This window comes from Falco biarmicus, chromosome 8, assembly GCF_023638135.1.
Source record: "Falco biarmicus isolate bFalBia1 chromosome 8, bFalBia1.pri, whole genome shotgun sequence".
NCBI lineage: Eukaryota > Metazoa > Chordata > Aves > Falconiformes > Falconidae > Falco > Falco biarmicus.
In genome coordinates this window covers 45,695,880-45,713,973 of record NC_079295.1, presented here as the reverse complement: position 1 = coordinate 45,713,973, position 18,094 = coordinate 45,695,880, and the positions used below count along the sequence as shown (strand labels likewise).

At 56.8% G+C, this 18,094-nt stretch overlaps 2 protein-coding genes across 2 annotated transcripts; both read right to left on the bottom strand.

Moving 5' to 3' along the window:
• Positions 1–2,510: 2,510 nt before the first annotated feature.
• On the bottom strand, positions 2,511–7,198 carry LOC130153611 (protocadherin alpha-2-like). Its single transcript, XM_056348690.1, has one exon. The coding sequence runs from the start codon at positions 5,237–5,239 to the stop codon at positions 2,630–2,632; it is 2,610 nt and encodes an 869-aa protein (XP_056204665.1). The 5' UTR covers positions 5,240–7,198; the 3' UTR covers positions 2,511–2,629.
• A 6,412-nt stretch (positions 7,199–13,610) lies between these two features.
• LOC130153613 (protocadherin alpha-13-like) lies at positions 13,611–17,826 on the bottom strand. Its single transcript, XM_056348692.1, has one exon. It carries the CDS (start codon positions 17,668–17,670, stop codon positions 15,085–15,087), a length of 2,586 nt encoding a protein of 861 aa, XP_056204667.1. The 5' UTR covers positions 17,671–17,826; the 3' UTR covers positions 13,611–15,084.
• Positions 17,827–18,094: the final 268 nt, after the last annotated feature.

The following is an 18,094-nucleotide window of genomic DNA, read 5'->3' as shown; positions in this document are numbered from 1 at the left end:
CTATGGAGGAATGCAAAGCCACACAGTGCCTGGCAGACTCTTCCCAGACACATGAACTGCACCCAGAAGCCTTCTGCCTTCTCAGCAATCTCCAATGGAAACACCACAGAGCTGCACGTTTTTAGAGTGTCTGTGATTACAGCTGGGACACCTCAGATCCCACTCTGCAGGGATTCTATTCCTTGAGAGAACCACACCAAAGGCTGAAACGCAAGCACACCCAAAATATCAGTTGGGTGGGAGAATTTCCACGACACAACACCAGAGCTGTGCTGCTGTGCTGCTGTACAGGGTTTCATGTCTACGTGCACGTATCAGAATGAGTCAACACTGGCAAGAGGACACACCATCTCTGCTGAGACCAGACGAGCAGGGAAAGTTGAGCACCCAAAGCCACACACACCTCCTTACCTCCCTGTTAAAATCCTGCCTGAGGAGGATCGAGGAACCAACACGGCAACATCAATGGCTGTGGAAACTCCTGTAGATGACCACTATTACATAAGGACAGCAGACGGAATCTGCCTGGATGCTTTGTGCTTTTTCAGCAATTTCATATAGAAATGGAGTTCTTAAGGATTCTGTGATTAGAACTCTGACACCTCTGATCCCACTCCGCACAGATCTTATTCTTGGACAGAACAACACCAGATGCTGAAGCGCAAGCAATCTCACCATGTCAACCGGGTGGGGGAATTTGTGCCACCTAAACCCAGAGCTGGGCTGCTCTGCAGGCTTTTCTCTGAACATGCACACACCAGAATGAGCCGTGCGTGCAATGGCACTCCACTCACACACGTTCCTACCAAAGCCAATGTGCAACTGCACAAGCAGGGGAAGTCAAGACCACAAAGGTTACATCCACCTCATCACGTGCCCTTACAAATCCTAACTGAGGATGACCACGGAACCACCATGGCAGCATCAGCGGTGCGGAATCTACTTATAGATGAAAAACAGCACACAAGGACAGCAGGTTGAAGCACTAACCTCCCACAACACCCTTCCCAAGACAGCAGTGAAAATGTTCATCAGACAACATTCAGCAGTCTGCATTTCATCGCCTCTTACCAACACTTTGCCTATGTCAGGCAGGCAGCAGCACCAGGGACACTATGGTGTGGCATCTTCAGAACCTCAGACAACTCTATTGGGTCTGGCTGAGCCTCACAGCAGCCCTTATAATGCTGTGCTTCTGTTGGTAGATAGAAAGGCAGTGGTAAAACACCACTGTTTTGACTACTGCTGAGCAGTGCTTGCACAGCACCAAAGCTGTCTCTCCAACCTTTCCCCACACTCTCACCAGAAGGCTACAGGTGGGCAAGATCTTGTGAGGGGACATATCCAGGGCACATGACCCAAAGTGACCAATGGCATATTCCATACCATATGATGCTTGCTCAGATATAAAAGCTAACAGAAAGGAGGATGATGGTGGGGCATTACTTATTTATGATATTTCTCTTACAGAGCAACCACTACTCCGAATGAGGGCCTGCTTCCTGGGAAGTGGCTGAACATCCCCTGCTGACTGGAGGTAGAAAATAACACCTTTTGCTTTCCTTGGATTCCACATGTGCGACTTTTGATATTGAAAAGGACAGGCCCTACTCAGTGCCACTGCCACATTCACTTCTGGGACATGAAAGAGTTTCCTTTTTCACTTCAAGGCTCAAACCTACTTTTGCTTACCCTTCCCATCAATGACAGCAACATTAAGAACATATGAAGGCATCACACACACACAGGGTCAGGCAGATACTTTACTGATGACTCCTTATCTTGGACCACAAGTGGGGTTTTTTCAGCTCGTTTTCTCCCTGTGTTTGACTGTAGATAGGAATGACACAGTAGTTCGAGGAGGCACCTGGCATCCAGCCAAGGACAACACACCACAAGGATATTGTGGGCATCTCAGTAACACACACTGTCTCAAGATCCAGATGGCCTCCATCTCCAGGCCCTTGGAGCCTGGGAAACAATCATCTTTAAAAGAATCCTTTATGGCCATCCTGCCCCGTGCTTTCCTCTAGGCATCCTACATTCCCCACTCTGGGAAATGCATTATCAAGACAAACACATCATCTCCCATACTTATCATCTTATAACATAGCCTACAGTCTTCCCAAGGATTACTAGTTCCTGCAGGCAAGTCTTCCCACTGCACAAGGTCATCTTTCATGGCAGGACATGGTCCAGGCCCTACTCATGCCACTACCACATTCATCTCTGGGACATGACACAGTTTCATTTCCAACCTCAGGGCTCAAACCTACTTTGGCTTACCCTTCCCATCAATGACAGCACCATGAAGGACACAGAAAGGCATCACACACACAATAAGGGGCAGATGCTCTACTGCGGACTCTTCATGCTCGGCAATGCCTCAGCCAGCTCAGATGGAAATGGGGCAGCCCTGGGAGCAATACTCTTCCTAAAGGTCATGTCGCAACAGCTCTAAACAGCAATGGCGTTCATTCCAGCCTCTGACAGAAAAACCCAAACGCTGATGGGCAAACCTCAGCTGTGGACAAGAACTGCTGCAGGGTGCGGCCAGATCTTCATTCCTCCCGTACCCCAAGAGTCAAGGGGCTCCGGCAAGGACACAAAGGCAGGTGCAACGGTCCCGTCAGGAGCCTCCAGCACCTGCCCAGCGACCACCACCCTCGGGCATCGGGGGCTGAGCACGGCCACCGCCACCGCCGGCCAGGGGGGCGGGCGACAAGGGCGACAGAGGGGCAGGGGCGTCGCGGGAAGGGGCGGGGAAGGGGGGGGCACTGACCGTGTCCAGCAGAGCGGGCGGCTCCGGCTGCGTCTCCTTCGCCGCCGGGCCGGGCGGCGGCGGGAAGTTGGGGCTGAAAACCATCAGGTCGCTCTTGCCCGCGCCGTCCGTCACGCACAGGCTCCGGCTCTGGCGCTGCGAGTACGACCAGCTCCCCACCTCGCTGGCGCACACCAGCGTCGCCGGCCCGGGCCCCGACAGCACGGCCGCCCGCGGCGCCCACCGCGACGCCCCGTACAGCACCACGGCCAGCAGGAACAGGCTCGACACCGCGCAGATGGCCACCACCAGCCACACGTTCGTCGACGCCGCCGCCGCCGCCGCCGCGCCGCCCTCCGCGCCCGCCGCCGCACGCAGCCCCGGCCCCGGCCCCGACGAGCCCGCGGCCGCCAGCGCCGCCTCGGCGCCCTCCACCAGCGACACGCTCAGCGTGGCCGTGACCGAGCGCGCCGGCTCCCCGTGGTCCCGCACCACGATGACCAGCCGCTGCCGCGGGCCGTCCGCCTCCTCCAGCGCCCGCGCCGTGCTCACCTCGCCGCTGTACAGCCCCACGCGGAACGGGCCCTTCCCCCGCGGCTCCCACAGCTCGTAGCGCAGCCACGCGTTGTAGCCCGAGTCCGCGTCCACCGCGCGGATCTTCGCCACCACCTGCCCCGCCGGCGCCCCCCACGCCGCCCACGCCCACAGCGCCCCCGAGCCCGGCCCCGACGCCGCCTCGCCCGCGGCCCCGGGGCCCGGCCCGCCGCCGGCAGGAGGCAGCAGCGCCGGCGCGTTGTCGTTCTCGTCCACCACGAAGAGCTGCACCGTCGCGTTGCCGCACAGCGGCGGCTCCCCCGCGTCCACCGCCCGCACCTCGAACTGCAGCACCTGCAGCTCCTCGTAGTCCAGCGGCTGCAGCGCCCACAGCCGACCGCTCTCCGCGTCCACCGACACGTAGCTCGACGCCGACCGCCACACCCCGCCCGACACCGCGCCGCCGCCGCCCTCCGCCACCGAGTAGCTCACGCGCCCGTTGCCCGCCTCGTCCGGGTCCCGCGCCCACAGCCGCGCCAGCTCCGCGCCCGCCGCGTTGTTCTCCCGCGCCAGCACCGTGTACACGGCCTGCGCGAACGCCGGCGCGTTGTCGTTCACGTCCGACACCGGCACGCGCACCCCGCGGCTGGCGCGCAGCGGCGGCGCCCCGCCGTCCTCCGCCCGCACCTCCACCTCGTACTCCGCCACCCGCTCGCGGTCCAGCGCCTCCCGCAGCACCAGCGAGTACGAGCCCGCGAACGTCGCCACCAGCCCGAACGGCGACGCCGGCCACACCGCGCACCGCACGCGACCGTTCGCCCCCGAGTCCCGGTCCGACACGCTCAGCAGCGCCACCACCGTCCCCACCGCCGCGTCCTCCGGCACCGGCACCGACAGCGACGTCACCCACACCTCCGGCGCGTTGTCGTTTATGTCCAGCACCTCCACCACCACCTTGCAGTGACCCGACAGCGGGGGGGAGCCTTTGTCTCTGGCTTCAATACGAAAATTAAATACACTGACGTCTTCAAAGTCCAGGGCGCCCGTTAGACGGATCTCCCCTGTTATCGGATTCACGGTAATCACATCTCTTCCACTCGGGGGAATGAAATTGGTCGCAGTATATGTCACTTCACTGTTAACTCCCTCGTCCGGATCCGTGGCGTTCACCCACGCCACCAGCGTCCCCTTGGCAGCGCTCTCCGGCAGCTGCGCTTTATACACCGACTGGTTGAACTGGGGCGCGTTGTCGTTGGCGTCCAGCACCGAAATCACCAGCTCCACCGTGCCCGTCAGGGGCGGCCGGCCCCCGTCACTCGCCGTCAGCACCAGACGGTGCACAGCCACCGACTCGCGGTCCAGCGGTTTCGTTAAAAGAAGATCGGGTACTACATTTCGATCATTCGGTTTTTGCAAATCCAGGGCGAAATGCTCGTTGGGGCTGAGCGCATAGGAGAGCTGCGCGTTGGCTCCGATATCTGCATCCGACGCGCCCTCCAGCGGGAACCGGGACCCCGGCAGCGTGGTGAATTCCGCGATGCTGAGGTTTTTGCGGGCGGCGGGGAAGAGCGGGGCGTTGTCGTTGATGTCGGTGACCTCCAGCTCCACGTGGAAGACGCGCAGCGGCCGCTCCACCAGCACCTCCAGGCGCAGGGCGCACGGCGCGCTCTTCCCGCACAGCTCCTCCCGGTCCAGCCGCGAGCTCACCACCAGCGCCCCGCTCGCCCCGCTCACCTCCACGCTCGCCCGCCGGCCCTGCGCCACCAGCCGCAGCCGCCGCGCCTCCGCCTCGCCCGCCTCCAGGCCCAGGTCCTGCGCCAGGCGGCCCACCACCGTCCCGGCCTTGGCTTCCTCCGGCACCGAGTAGCGCACCTGCCCGCCGCCCAGCGCCCAGGCCGCCTGCAGCACCAGCACCCGCACCGCGGGCGCCCACCACACGCCCATCGCACCCGCCGCCCTTCCCGCACGGGCCCCGCACGGCTCCCCGCCGCCGCCCGGACGCGCCCGCTCTGCTGACCGCACCGCGCCGCGCCGCCCCCCCCGCGCTCACAGCCGGGCTCTCCGCCGCACCGGGGCGGAGCCGACGCGCCGCTCCGCCGCCGTTCCTGAGCCTGCAGCGACACCGTGTGCTGCTCCGCCGCCTCGCACGCTCCCCGACAGCGACCGCGGACCCGCGCCGGCCACCTCCCCGCTCGCTCGGCTGCTCCCCCCGCCTCTTCCTCTTGCTGTCCGTCTCCTCACTGCCTGCCTTTGGCTTGCATGCCTGCCTTCCTCCTCTTCCTCCTCTTTCTGACGTTTCATTTCGTACGGTCCCCTTCTTTCTTCCCACAATTCCTTTTCTTCCCTTCTCTTGCCTCGTTCCTTTCTTCTCTTTCTGCTCTTTTCTCCTTCCGCCTCTTCCGCTTCCTCCTTCTCTCCCTTATCCGTTTCGTTCTTGCCTTCCGTGCCCTTTCCTTTACGCCCCTTTCCCTTCTTTTTCCACCATGCCCCCTCCTTTACCCCACGCTGGCACATCGCCAGTCCCCTCACCGCCGCGGCGGTGGCCCTCAATGCCGGGGCCGTCCGCGCTAATTGCGGACCATCAGCGCTAATTACCGGCCACCGGTGCCGGAGAGAGGGACACTAACCAAGGCGGAGGCTGTTAGGGACTAACTCCGTCGGAGTCTACAGGGAAGGTCGGTGTGTGCTAGTCATCTACTTTATCGGTTCTCTTTCTTTCTCCTCCTTGTCATCTTCCTTCCTCAATTACTGCCTTGCTCCATTTCTTCCTAGCATCTTCCTTTATTTCTTTCTGGTTTCCACTTCTCACTCCTTCTTCCTTTCCTCCGTTCTCTGCTCAACGCATTTCTGGGCACAGCAATAGCCCTGGTGACATTTTAATAAACTCACTAACCCTTTCCTCCTTACTCCCCCTCTTCTTTCCTTTGCATGCTTGGCTATTGCTTGCTCTTCTTGCTTGTCACCGTTCCTTCCTTCCTTCCACTCTTTTCTGTTTGTCTTCTTTTTGTTGTCCTGACCCTCCCTCCCTTCTCTTCTCCTTCTCTCTTTGACTCTGCTTTGCCTCCTTAACCAACAAGTTTCCTGTATGATTACACCACCCTCCACATCGAGCACGGACTTGACCTTTGGCATGAGCTCTCACTCCTCTTCCCTGACGACTTCCACCTCTCCAGACCAGAACAACCTTCCTGCTTTCCTCCAGTCTCCTGAAGACAGACTGCCCCTGCACCTCCCGTTCTGGAAGAAGGCCGCACTCCACAGCCCCTGTCCTCTCATGGAAGAAAATCCACCACCATCTGAAGCACAAGCTCAACGCTCAGGTACTTCGACATCTCTGCAGAAAGGCTCCAGTGAGCCCAAACAACCCGGGGGACACTCTCTCTCGGCAACTCAAACCCATCAGAGCCCAGTATACTAATTCTCCAAGAAAGCTGAAAAAGCATGGGGCAAACACGGCTCCCAAGCATTCTTCATACACCTTGATGAAGAGCTGTTCTTCTGGCCTCATTTTCCACATCCACGCTGAAAGTCAAGCTCTTGCTTCTCCTTTCAGGCTGGCATGCTCTGCCAGCACAACACAGCAAGAACCTCGGCACCCAGGGGCATTAGTCCCCATGGAATACCTCTCGCTCATTAGCACGACCCACCTGTCAAAAGCCACAAAGTTAGAACCATGGCATTTTCATTAGAACATCCCCTCGATGCCAAACACATCCACTCCGAGAAACGCTTTAAGGTCGCTCCTCCATCTGTACTCTCTGTCACTTGCTCACACTGTGCCCAGAACCAGCAAGAAAGGAATGACAGCAGGCAGTGCTGCTTTGCTGCTCCAATCAAAGCAATCACCGAGTCCAGCTCCCAATCCATCCAACATTCAGTCCATCCAACATGAAGATACCATGCCTATACAGGAACAGAAGTACAGCTGTCTCTCAAACTCACGAGTGACTTACCTGTAGCATCACTGGTTGCTTCTTCATAAAAGAAACATGTTTAGGGGAGAGGAACTGGTTCTAAGGGGCACTTTGGCTTAACATCATGAGAGATTTCTCTGGAAGGTGGATGGGACATAACGAGCCACATTCTGCAAAAGCCTTGAAATCACTGGGCAGTGCACAGTGCTCCCTTATGCACTGTGATCACAGGGGAAGTAGGAGGGACACCAGAAAGCTACAGACATTCTCCCAGCGTCAAGCTCAGCTCAGGGGATTGAAAAAGCCATTCTCGGCACTGATGGAAAATTACCCAAGTATCTGCCACCATCTGACAGCTGCTAGAATTCAGCATTTCATCTCCACTGTTACCAATACGCTGCCAATGTGAGAGACAGAAAAACAAAAGGGTGAAAGTTCCTGATAACAGCAGAGAAGAGAACCAAAGAATCCCATTCTATGTTGTATTGAAACACAAGAGGAGAACAACAGGGCACAAGGATATGCAGAACATCTGGAGGCCCTGAGAGGATCCCAGGCAATTAGCACTGACTGCAAAGCATCTTATTGATGTTTTCTACTGTCATCTTCTGTCTCATGCCCTGGGAAATGGGTTCTTCACCTAAGCAAACATTCTCAATACTTTCCCCAATGGCACAGTTTATGGTCCTCCCAGCGACTCCATTTCCCTCAAGCAAAACTCTTCCCTGTCTAAGGTCACCCTCATACTGATGCATGCCCAGCCCCTACCTGGTGCCACTCACAGAATCACTGCCACAATACAACACACCCTCCTATATGCATGACGCAGGCCTTAGCACATCCTCACCTTCCCTCACGACTGCCACAAAGAACCAAGTGATGCAAAGCCCCTCACTGCTGGCAGACTCTTCCCAGCTGCGTAAGCTTCGTCCTGAATGCTCAGTGCCTTTTCAGCAATCTCACATGGAGGCAGCACAGAGCAGGACATAACTGAGTCTTACGGATTCTGTCATTAGAGTTGTGACAGCTCTCATCCCAGTCTGCATGGACTTCATTCTTTGAAAGAACAACACACAACGCTGTAGTGCAAGTGCACTCACAATGTGAACTTGGGGGAGAGTTTGTACTATAGAAAACCAGAGCTGGGCTGCTCTGCAGGGTTTAGCGTGCATGTCCCAGACATCAGAATGAGCCGTGCGTGACAACAGGACACACGATCTCTACCGAGGTCAGGTGTGTGAGTGCACACGTAGGCAAAGTCGAGAGCACAAAGATTACACCCACATCCTCACATGCCCTTTACAAATCCTGCACGAGGAGGACAAAGGAACCATTACAGCAACATCAAAGCCTGTGGAAGGTCCTGTAGATGCCCACCATTACACAATGACAGCAGATTGAAGAGTTACCCTCTCAAAATTCATTCCCCAAAACTGCAATCAAGAAGCTCAGCAGAAAGTGTTCAGCTGCCTGCATGTCACCCCCTCTTTAACAACACATTGCCTACCTCAGGCGGGCAGCAGCACAAGGGACTGTCTGCTGGGAGATACTTATCAACTCAAAGGATCCTGTGGACACTTCAATACCACACACTACCTCATGATCAGGAAGGCCTCCCGCTTCAGACCTTTACAGCCTGGGAAAGGATCCCAGGCCAGAACACTCTGCTCACTTTCTAACCCTCTAGGCATCCTCCATTCCCCACTCTGGGGCACGTGTTCTCAAGACAAGCACTTCACATCCCACTCTCTCTTACAACATAGCCCATGGTCTTCCCAAGGATTTCCAATTCAGGCAAGTCTTCCCACTGCTCAAGATTACCCTACACATCAGGACATGGCCAGGCCCTACTCAGCGCCACTGCCACATTCACCTCCACCACATGCCACACGCTCCTGTGGCTTCACCAATCACAGGCAGAGGCATTACGTACCTGGGAGCAATACTAGTTATAGAGGTGATCTATGAAGAACTCTAAAGGCCAAGGGCATTGATTTTGTGCTGTGAAAGAGCAACCCAAATGCTGATGAACACATCAGTGTCACCAATGAGATCTACTGCACTGGAAAAATTTGTGTTGAGTATGGATTGGCTTGTTTTTTGTTTTTCTCTAAAAAAAAGAGGATTTCCAGGGGTTTTGTAAGGATATGGCTGCTGGTGGAAACATTAAAGTAAGATCAAAGCAGGCCTGTGTATGGTCACACTACCTGCCTGGCCAAGAACACAAGCCCACAATCCAGTTCAGAAGGGCAGGAAAAGAAAAAGGAAACACCTTCCTTCATCACATTCCTCTTCCTAAACACCTCATCCTACCAGGCAGAGTAACAACATACTTGGATAAAGAACATCGTAAAAGTCCCCAATACCTTCCCTATTTTCACAGTGATGTGGGTGGGCCAACCAAAAGAGACAACACTGACGTCCCAGTTGTCATCTTGCATCACAGCTCTTGCAGAAGAGAATCAAAGAAGAGGACAGAGTTTTTGATAAGAAACCACACATGACACCAGCATGATCAGCAGTCAGCAATGCTAATAGGGCAGTAAATAGTGACTAGGGGACCACTGCAAGACATGGCCCATGGTATTCCCAAGGATTTCCAATTCCCTCAGACATGTCTTCCCATTTCTCAAGGTCAGCCTTCACAGCAAGGGATGACCAGGCCCTACACTGGACCACTGCCACACTCCGCTCTGCAACATGCCACTGTTTCTTTTTACCACTCCAGGGCTCATACCTAATATTGTAGACCCTTCCCAGCAATGGGAGCACCATAAAAACCTCATACAGATATTATCAGAGACACCAAGTCCAGCAGTCTCTGCCCTACCAAAGGTGATGTTGGAACCACTCTAAATGGCAACGGTAAGATTTCATAACACTGATACAACCAACCACACGCTGACAAGCACTCCCCTGTAACGGATCATATTGCTTCCATAGGAGAATTCCGGTTTGGGTGTTTGTTATTAGAGGTTCTGTTTCTTTCTCTGCTGGCTGTGGGGTCTTGTTGAAAAGAAGGTTTCCAGGGCTTCTGTATACATGTGGCTGCTGATGTAAAAATGTAAAGAACATAATTAACAAGCCAGTGTATGTCATTCCACTTCATCAGCCAGGAATGCACATCCACAACCATTCGTATCAATGAAAGCACCATAAAACCCATACACATGGTATCATATACCCAGGGTTCAGGCGACTCTCTATAAGTGACCCTTCATGTCTGGCAATGCTTCACCCATCTCAGATGCATCACACACCTGGGAGATACCAACTGGCATCACCTCTCCTGCAAAGGAGAGACAAAGAGGAAAAGGGCAAAGTTTTCCAAAACAAACCACAGTTGCTACCAGCATCACCAGCAGTCAACAAAAGCCATAATCATTAAACACCTTTTGACTAGATAGCCGTGTTTATCTTTCTTACTTTCCTTTGTAAGACCCAGTTGCTCTCTTACCTCCTGTCAGATCAGACATTCTCCATCCTCCTCACATACAGCTCTCTTCAGACATTCTCTATCCTCCTCTCATACGTCTCTCTCATCTCCCGTCAGGAATGATCAGACATTCTCCATTCTCTTCTCCCACAAGAGGTAACCAAAGAGAGATTCAGAGAAGGCTGGCCAAATCTGATCAAATTTGAAAAAGCTTCTGCTTGACCAACACCGTTCCCCATTAAAAGCAAGTGACCAAAGCTGCATATGGCAGATGACTTCTCACCTGTCAGGAACAGCATGGAGAACATCAAACTTCCAGTTCCCTCAGGCAAGTCTTCCCACTGCTCAAGATCACCCTTCGCATCAGGAGACGCCCAGGCCCCACTCAGCACCACTGCCACAGTCATGGCCACAAACATGCCAGTTTCCTTTCAGCCCAGCTTTGCAGACCCTTTTTGTAAGTGAGAGTACCATGGAAAAGCATACAGACGGTGTCATATACACCGTGTCCAGCAGACTCTCTGCAGCTTGCCCTTCGTGTTTCACAATGCTTTAGCAGTCTCAGATGGAAATCTTACACACCGCCAAGCAATACTATTTCCAAAGATGATCATAGAATCATTTGTGTTGCAAAAGACCCTAGACACCACCGAGTCAAATCATTAACCTAACACTGCCAAGTCCAGCACTAAACCATGTCTCTAAGCACCACATCTTTTAGATACTTCCAGGGACAGTGACACAACCACTCCCCTGGGCAGCCTGTTCCAATGCTTGACCAACTCTTAGGAGAAGAATTGTTTCCTAATATGCAATCTAAACCTCCTCTGGCACTACTTAAGGCCATTTACTCTCATCCTATCACTTGCTGCTTGAGAAAAAGAGACCCACACTCAGCTTGCTACAACCTCCTCTCAGGTAGTTGTAGAGGTCTCCCAAGCCACCTTTTCTCCAAACCAAACAATGCCAGTTCCCTCAGCCGCTCCTCATAAGACTTGGGCTTGACCCTTCCCCAGCTTCATTGCTCTTCTTCGGACTCACTCTGGCACCTCAATGTCATTCTCACAGTGAGGGGCCCAAAACTGAACACTGTTATTCAAGCTGCAGCCTCATCAGTGCCGAGTACAGGGGCGCAATCATTTCCCTTGTCCTGATGGCCACACTATTTCTGATACAAGCCAGGATGCTAGGGCCCTTCTGGGCCACCTGGGCACACTGCCAGTTCATATACAGCCGGCCGTCAAACAACGCTCCCAGGTTCTTTTCCTCTGGGATGCTTTGCAGCCACTCTTCCCACAGCCTGCAGTGTTGCGAGGGTTGTTGTGACCCAAGTGCAGGACTTGGCACTGAGCCTTGTTGAACCCCATACAATGGGCCTCAGCCCACTGGCCCAACCTGTCTGGATCCCTCTGCAGAGCCTTCCTACCCTCAACCAGATACACACTTTTGCCCAGCTTGCTGTCATCTGCAAACTTAACCTGATCCCGTCACACAGACCACTGATAAAGAGGTTAAACAGAACTGCCCCCCTCCCAGTACTGAACCCTGGGGAACACCACTTGTGACCAGCCCCAAACTCGTTTTAAATCCATTCAACACCCCTCTTTGGGCTTGGCCAGACAGCCAGCCTTTTACCCAGCAAAGAGTACACCCACCCAAGCCACGAGCAGCCAGTTTCTCCAGGAGAATGCTGTGGGAAACAAGATCAAAGGCTTTACTAAAGCCCAGGTAGACAACACCCACAGCCTTTGCCTCACCCACTAGGCAGGACATGTTGTCAGAGAAGGAGATCAGGTCAGTCAAGCGGGACCTGCCTTTCATAAACCCATGATATCGGGACAGCTCTAATGGCAGTGGGTATTGACTTCATGCAGTAAGAGAGCAACCAAAATGCTGAACAAGCACAGCACTGTGATGGATGTTCTCGAAGGGGGTAGGACAGTCTGGGGATGTTTGTTTTTTTGGTTGAAAACAAGGTTTTACATGGGTTCTTTAAGGTTGCCACTGCTGATCAAACGTTGAAAGAACATCAAAACGGGCCACAGTATGACACGACATTTCACCAGCCAGCAATGCAGTCCACAACCTGGCAGAAAGGGGCAGCAGGAAGAGAAAATGCCCGTTTCTAACACCTGTCTTGGGTCACACGCCTCTGCCTGAACACTTTGCACCACAAACTACAGTAACAACATACTTGGAAGAAAACCATAGCAAAAGTCCCTATTTCCTTTCTGACTTTTAAAATTACCCTGGAGAGCCAAACAAAATCAAGAAATTACACCACCGGGAGAGAAAACCTGGAAGGCCCAGCTGTCACCCTGCATCATGTCTCTTGCAACGCAGAATGAAAGAGGAGGAGGACAGAGTGTTTCATAAGAAAGCCAGGCCCTTCTCAGTGTCACTGCCACATGCACCTCTGTGACATGCCACTGTTTCTTTCCCACCCCAAGGTTCAGTCCAACTTTTGCTTCCCCTTCCCATCAATGACAGCACCATAAAAGGCATACAAATGGTATCACATACACTGTGTCCAGCAAACTCTCTGCAGCAGGCCCTTCAGGACTGGCAATGCTTTGGCAATTTCAGATGGAAATGTTACACACCTGAGAGCAACAGTCTTTGTTGAGGTCATGTTGGGACAGCTCTAATAGCAAAGGACATTGATTTCATGCTGAGAGAGACCAACGCACATTGTTGAGGAGCTCACCAATAAAGCAAATCGTATCTACTGCATAGGAGAATTTGGTTGAGGAGGTTGATGTGTATGCCACGCCACTTCTCCAGCCAGGAACACATATCCACAACCGTTCCCACCAATGGAAGCACCATAAAAACCATAGCAATGATATCATACACACAGTGCAAGGCACACTCGGCCACTGAGCTTTCATGTTTTGTAATACTTCAGCCTCACAGATGGAAACCACATACCTGGGAGATGACACCTGGCATCACCTCTCTTGCAAAGGCGAAACAAAGAGGAGGAGGACAGAGTTTTCCACAAGAAACCACAGCTGTTACCAGCATGATCAGTAGCCAACAATAGTAATAAGGACTAAATAGTGCCTGGGGAACCATCACCACCAGAGGTCAGCAAGATCTCAGGAGGGGACAAAGCCAGGGCAGCTGACCAGAAGTGACCAAAGGCATATTCCATACCATATGATGTTTGCTCAGATATAAAAGCTAACAGAAAGGAGGACGATGGTGGGGCATTCGTTCCTTACAACAATTGTCTTACAGAGCAAACACTACCCCTACTGGAGGGCCTGCTTCCTGGGAATGGCTGAACATCACCTGCTGACTGGAGATAGGAGAATAACTCCTTTTGCTTTCCTTAGATTCCACGAGTGCAACTTCTGACACGGACAGAGACAGGCCCTACTCAGTGCCACTGCCACATTCACTTCTGGGACATGACACCGTTTCCTTTCCCACCTCAAGGCTCAAACCTACTTTTACTTACCCTTCCCATCAATGACAGTAACATTAAGATCATATGACATCATCACACTCCCAGTGTCAGGCAGATACTTTACCGCTGACTCCTTATCTTGGATCACAAGCGGGGTTTTTTCAGCTTACTTTTTCCCCGTGTTTGGCTAAAGAGTGGAATGATACAAATGATACAGCAGCTCAGGCTGGGGGGAGGCACCTGGCATCCAGCCAAGGACAACACACCACAAGGACATTGAGGGCATCTCAGTAACACACACTGTCTCAAGATCCAGATGGCCTCCAACTCCAGGCCCTTGGAGCTTGGGAAACAGTCATCTTTAAAAGAATCCTTTATGGCCATCCCGCTTAATGCTTTCCTCTAGGCACCCCACATTCCTCTCCTCTGGCACATAGATGCTCAAGACAAACGCATCATCTCCCATACTTACCATCTTAGGACATGGCCTATGATCTTCCCAAGGATTTCTAGTTCCTGCAGGCAAGTCTTCCCACAGCTTAAAGTCACCTTTCACATCACGACATGGTCCAGGCCCTACTGAGGCCAGTCCCACATTCACTTCTGGGACGTGACATGATTTCCTTTCCCACCTCAGGTCTCAAACCTACTTTGGCTTACCCTTCCCATCAATGACAGCAACATAAAGAACACAGAAAGGCATCACACACACAATATGGGGCAGATGCTCTACTGCGGACTCTTCATGCTCGGGAATGCCTCAGCCAGCTCAGATGGAAATGGGGCAGCCCTGGGAGCAATACTCTTCCCAAAGGCCATGTCGCAACAGCTCTAAACAGCAATGGCGTTCATTCCAGCCTCTGACAGAAAAACCCAAACGCTGATGAGCAAACCTCAGCTGTGGACAAGAACTGCTGCAGGGTGCGGCCAGATCTTCATTCCTCCCGTACCCCAAGAGTCAAGGGGCTCCGGCAAGGACACAAAGGCAGGTGCAACGGTCCCGTCAGGAGCCTCCAGCACCTGCTCAGCGACCACCACCCTCGGGCATCGGGGGCTGAGCATGGCCACCGCCACCGCCGGCCAGGGGGGCGGGCAACAAGGGCGACAGAGGGGCAGGGGCGTCGCGGGAAGGGGCGGGGAAGGGGGGGGCACTGACCGTGTCCAGCAGAGCGGGCGGCTCCGGCTGCGTCTCCTTCGCCGCCGGGCCGGGCGGCGGCGGGAAGTTGGGGCTGAAAACCATCAGGTCGCTCTTGCCCGCGCCGTCCGTCACGCACAGGCTCCGGCTCTGGCGCTGCGAGTACGACCAGCTCCCCACCTCGCTGGCGCACACCAGCGTCGCCGGCCCGGGCCCCGACAGCACGGCCGCCCGCGGCGCCCACCGCGACGCCCCGTACAGCACCACGGCCAGCAGGAACAGGCTCGACACCGCGCAGATGGCCACCACCAGCCACACGTTCGTCGACGCCGCCGCCGCCGCCGCCGCGTCGCCCTCCGCGCCCGCCGCCGCACGCAGCCCCGGCCCCGGCCCCGACGAGCCCGCGGCCGCCAGCGCCGCCTCGGCGCCCTCCACCAGCGACACGCTCAGCGTGGCCGTGACCGAGCGCGCCGGCTCCCCGTGGTCCCGCACCACGATGACCAGCCGCTGCCGCGGGCCGTCCGCCTCCTCCAGCGCCCGCGCCGTGCTCACCTCGCCGCTGTACAGCCCCACGCGGAACGGGCCCTTCCCCCGCGGCTCCCACAGCTCGTAGCGCAGCCACGCGTTGTAGCCCGAGTCCGCGTCCACCGCGCGGATCTTCGCCACCACCTGCCCCGCCGGCGCCCCCCACGCCGCCCACGCCCACAGCGCCCCCGAGCCCGGCCCCGACGCCGCCTCGCCCGCGGCCCCGGGGCCCGGCCCGCCGCCGGCAGGAGGCAGCAGCGCCGGCGCGTTGTCGTTCTCGTCCACCACGAAGAGCTGCACCGTCGCGTTGCCGCACAGCGGCGGCTCCCCCGCGTCCACCGCCCGCACCTCGAACTGCAGCACCTGCAGCTCCTCGTAGTCCAGCGGCTGCAGCGCCCACAGCCGACCGCTCTCCGCGTCCACCGACACGTAGCTCGACGCCGACCGCCACACCCCGCCCGACACCGCGCCGCCGCCGCCCTCCGCCACCGAGTAGCTCACGCGCCCGTTGCCCGCCTCGTCCGGGTCCCGCGCCCACAGCCGCGCCAGCTCCGCGCCCGCCGCGTTGTTCTCCCGCGCCAGCACCGTGTACACGGCCTGCGCGAACGCCGGCGCGTTGTCGTTCACGTCCGACACCGGCACGCGCACCCCGCGGCTGGCGCGCAGCGGCGGCGCCCCGCCGTCCTCCGCCCGCACCTCCACCTCGTACTCCGCCACCCGCTCGCGGTCCAGCGCCTCCCGCAGCACCAGCGAGTACGAGCCCGCGAACGTCGCCACCAGCCCGAACGGCGACGCCGGCCACACCGCGCACCGCACGCGACCGTTCGCCCCCGAGTCCCGGTCCGACACGCTCAGCAGCGCCACCACCGTCCCCACCGCCGCGTCCTCCGGCACCGGCACCGACAGCGACGTCACCCACACCTCCGGCGCGTTGTCGTTCACGTCCAGCACCTCCAGCTCCACGCTGCAGTGACCCGACAGCGGCGGCCAGCCTTTGTCTCTGGCTTCAATACGAAAATCAAATACACTGACGTCTTCAAAATCCAAGGCGCCCGTTAGACGGATCTCCCCTGTAATCGGATTCACGGTAATCACATCTCTTCCACTCGGGGGAATGAAACTGGTAACAGTATATGTCACCTCACTGTTAACTCCCTCGTCCGGATCCGTGGCGTTCACCCGCGCCACCAGCGTCCCCTCGGTAGCGCTCTCCGGCAGCTGCGCTTTATACACCGACTGGTTGAACTGGGGCGCGTTGTCGTTGGTGTCCAGCACCGAAATCACCAGCTCCACCGTGCCCGTCAGCGGCGGCCGGCCCCCGTCACTCGCCGTCAGCACCAGACGGTGCACAGCCACCGACTCGCGGTCCAGCGGTTTCGTTAAAAGAAGATCGGGTACTACATTTCGATCATTCGATTTTTGCAAATCCAAGGCGAAGTGCTCGTTGGGGCTGAGCGCATAGGAGAGCTGCGCGTTGGCTCCGGTATCTGCATCCGACGCGCCCTCCAGCGGGAACCGGGACCCAGGAGGGGAGTTCTCCGATAAACTGAGGTTTTTGCGGGCGGCGGGGAAGAGCGGGGCGTTGTCGTTGATGTCGGTGACCTCCAGCTCCACGTGGAAGACGCGCAGCGGCCGCTCCACCAGCACCTCCAGGCGCAGGGCGCACGGCGCGCTCTTCCCGCACAGCTCCTCCCGGTCCAGCCGCGAGCTCACCACCAGCGCCCCGCTCGCCCCGCTCACCTCCACGCTCGCCCGCCGGCCCTGCGCCACCAGCCGCAGCCGCCGCGCCTCCGCCTCGCCCGCCTCCAGGCCCAGGTCCTGCGCCAGGCGGCCCACCACCGTCCCGGCCTTGGCTTCCTCCGGCACCGAGTAGCGCACCTGCCCGCCGCCCAGCGCCCAGGCCGCCTGCAGCACCAGCACCCGCACCGCGGGCGCCCACCACACGCCCATCGCGCCCGCCGCCCTTCCCGCACGGGCCCCGCACGGCTCCCCGCCGCCGCCCGGACGCGCCGGCTCTGCTGACCGCACCGCGCCGCGCCGCCCCCCCCGCGCTCACAGCCGGGCTCTCCGCCGCACCGGGGCGGAGCCGCCGCGCCGCTCCGCCGCCGTTCCTGAGCCTGCAGCGACACCGTGTGCTGCTCCGCCGCCTCGCACGCTCCCCGACAGCGACCGCGGACCCGCGCCGGCCACCTCCCCGCTCGCTCGCTCGGCTGCTCCTCCCGCCTCTTCCTCTTGCTGTCCGTCTCCTCACTGCCTGCCTTTGGCTTGCATGCCTGCCTTCCTCCTCTTCCTCCTCTTTCTGACGTTTCATTTCGTACGGTCCCCTTCTTTCTTCCCACAATTCCTTTTCTTCCCTTCTCTTGCCTCGTTCCTT

Bases quoted from the DNA above. Each gene is read 5' to 3' on its own strand.
- LOC130153611 (XM_056348690.1), bottom strand. From the start codon at position 5,239: ATGGGCGTGTGGTGGGCGCCCGCGGTGCGGGTGCTGGTGCTGCAGGCG.
- LOC130153613 (XM_056348692.1), bottom strand. From the start codon at position 17,670: ATGGGCGTGTGGTGGGCGCCCGCGGTGCGGGTGCTGGTGCTGCAGGCG.